Below are 2,567 nucleotides of genomic sequence, written 5' to 3' on the forward strand. Positions count from 1 at the left end.
GTTAGAAGATAGGCTTGCCAGCATGCACTGATTAGAAATAAAACGTTGTAATTGAGTGGAATCTTTTGTATTGTAGTCTTCTTAGAATGAGATATTCCCAGCGCTTGAAGAGCCACACGATAAATTGCATCCAAGCAATAAAGAAGGCAAGAAACTAGAAAGAGTTTTCTTTTCACCCCCATCAACTGATATGGGCGGAAAAGAAATAGCATACTTAGAAAAAACCAAAGGAAATGAAAGGCAGCTAAGATAACACCAGATATGGTTCTCATCCATTGCACCTGTATTGGAATTGACTTTGCTGGCTGAAATTGGCAGTTCAGTTTAGTTTTGTAAGAGACGTAGGAAATCATCGTGTATACTGAACCAATTATGGTAGCAGTGAGTAGTGAAATCAAAGCTCCAATGTACATTGATTTACAAACTGTACGGAGAGCGGATGGTCTGAGTCGCTTCCAAGCCATTGCGATATCTTCGTCCTGTTGATCTTCATGTGTTTCGCCATCTTCCTCTGGTGAATATGCGTTTAAAAACCCGTATCCGAAGACTGTTAGCCACTGGATAGTCCCAGCTTGTGGCCTCTCTGTCGCTGTATTCTTGATAAATAAGCTCATCAACAGGAAGATAATTCCATTCTCGACCTGTGCTTTGTAATGGATCATAGCCGAATGACTCTGCCGTGTATTCAGGTTCTTCTGGGTTGTAGTGCTCTGTCACGCCTCGTGTAAAACTAAAGAAGATGTGACCAAACACCTCTATCAGTGTACTGCTACTCATTTGTACCGACCTCGTACGAGAGCGAAAGGTTAAATAACACCTAAGCCATTGATTCTGTAGCTAGAACTGGTAGTTTACAGGACCGTGTAGCCATCGTTGTCTTTGTCCTAACAAATGAAATCTCGTCGATAAAACTGAAAGTTGGAACTCTTTCGTCTACATGTTGTTTTGCATCGCCACTCAAACTGTGTATTACTCGTCTATTTACGTGACGTTATGAACTGATACTATGCCGAATGGATTAACTTGAATTTCAATTTTTCTTTCTTTAAGCACTTTCAAAGTTATGTGCTTTCGAACCAGGGGGGGGGGGGGAAGCAACTTCCCATACATTCTCTTATATGAAATCTGAGCGATGCTCTCACAACTTGCAAAGCAATCATCGGGGCGGTAGTCAGCGGATGTCTCTAAGGCGCATGAGCAGCTCCTTTCTTTGTGAACTTGCCAAAACAAAAACAACATGGGACCAGTGAGAGAGTTCGATTTTTTTATATATGTAGTAATAAAAAAGAATTTCTAAGTTTTGTCTTTAAAGCAGCGAAAATTTCTCCGGAAAGGTTCTTGGTGTCAATATGTGGTGTTTGTTATGAAATAAAACCATCACGGGAATGGTAATGAAAACGTGTTGATCGAATATTCCCGCGCTGGTCGGAGCTATTGTTCTTGCTCTATTGTTTGAGGTTGTTTGTTGACTTGGTCTTTCTTTGTTTTACTTCATTTACAATCCCCATGTGGGCCAGTTGAAAATCGTGGTACAAACATGTCAAACATTTGCATTTCAGCACTGAAAAGTAGCACGGCATCACAAAATTCTGCGACGATGACGAAATTTTCGGATTTAAACACGCTGCTTTTAGATTTTTAGTTAAGAGAATTGAACCCCTTTATAATAAGTGATTCCACGACAGCAGCTTCCATTTCGCGGGAAAAGATTGCCTGTTGCATCATCGTCCAAAAACCGCTGACTACATCGTGAATTGATCGCTTTGCAAGTTGTGAGAGCATCGCTACTCGGTCCCAGACCTCGTTTCTTCCCCCCCCCCCCCCCCCCCTGTTTCGAACCTTTCACAGATATTTCTACATGATAATTTGAATTTGGTCATTTCGTTTCAATCAGTCGAGCTCCATGCCACGTGACTGATTGATTTGTATGCGGGCTGATATTTAAATGCACATTTTTTGTTCCCCGTTTGATTCATGGATTTCGGAGTGTGGTTTAAAATCTAGCGATCTTCTGCAGTTTATTTGATCATGTTTGATTATATGACACGGCTCAGTGCCAGGTGAAAGAAACAAAGAATGATATTCGATATGTCAGAACTGTTAGGTTCGATTCTCCTTGTAATCAGGTACCCAGGAGTCCAAAATGTGACACCCACGGGCATTTTTGTCTGATTTTTGGCAAAATAGCTATTTCTACTAAATCGAGTACGCTGATTTCGAAAATCAATGTTGCCAAGCTTAAATCTTGCGTTAAGATGATGTTTTGATGCATTTAATTATGACGTCATGGTCCAAATATGGAATTTTCTTTCCTTTAGCTATTTTAAGCATAATACATCCAGAAATTCATTTAAAGCATTGCTAGTGTACTGTAAAAATGATTTTAAGAATTTTCGGAGAGTTTTTACGCTGTTTCTGTGAAAATCAAGCCCTTCAGTGACAATTGACCACGCCCTCTTAAACAAAATTCACCCTATCACGGGAACCTTATCACGGGTGTAGTTTTGTTATTTTGTCAAAGAACAAATGCGATTTTTGTATTAACAAATCGCTATAGTTGTAATAAG

General features: G+C 39.9%; 1 protein-coding gene across 1 annotated transcript in view; it reads right to left on the reverse strand.

Annotated features, from left to right (window-relative positions):
• The window catches only part of LOC144632433 (uncharacterized), a 16,224-nt gene extending 15,319 nt beyond the window's left edge, over nt 1-905 (reverse strand). The window contains exon 1 of the mRNA XM_078491085.1: nt 535-905. Coding sequence (XP_078347211.1) covers nt 535-777 — 243 coding nt within the window. The 5' untranslated portion in view covers nt 778-905. The remainder of the gene's footprint in view (nt 1-534) is intronic.
• Between the last annotated feature and the right edge of the window lie 1,662 nt (nt 906-2,567).

The sequence above is a fragment of the Oculina patagonica genome, chromosome 12, assembly GCF_052425735.1.
Source record: "Oculina patagonica isolate OP01 chromosome 12, crgOcupat, whole genome shotgun sequence".
In the NCBI taxonomy this organism is placed as follows: domain Eukaryota; kingdom Metazoa; phylum Cnidaria; class Anthozoa; order Scleractinia; family Oculinidae; genus Oculina; species Oculina patagonica.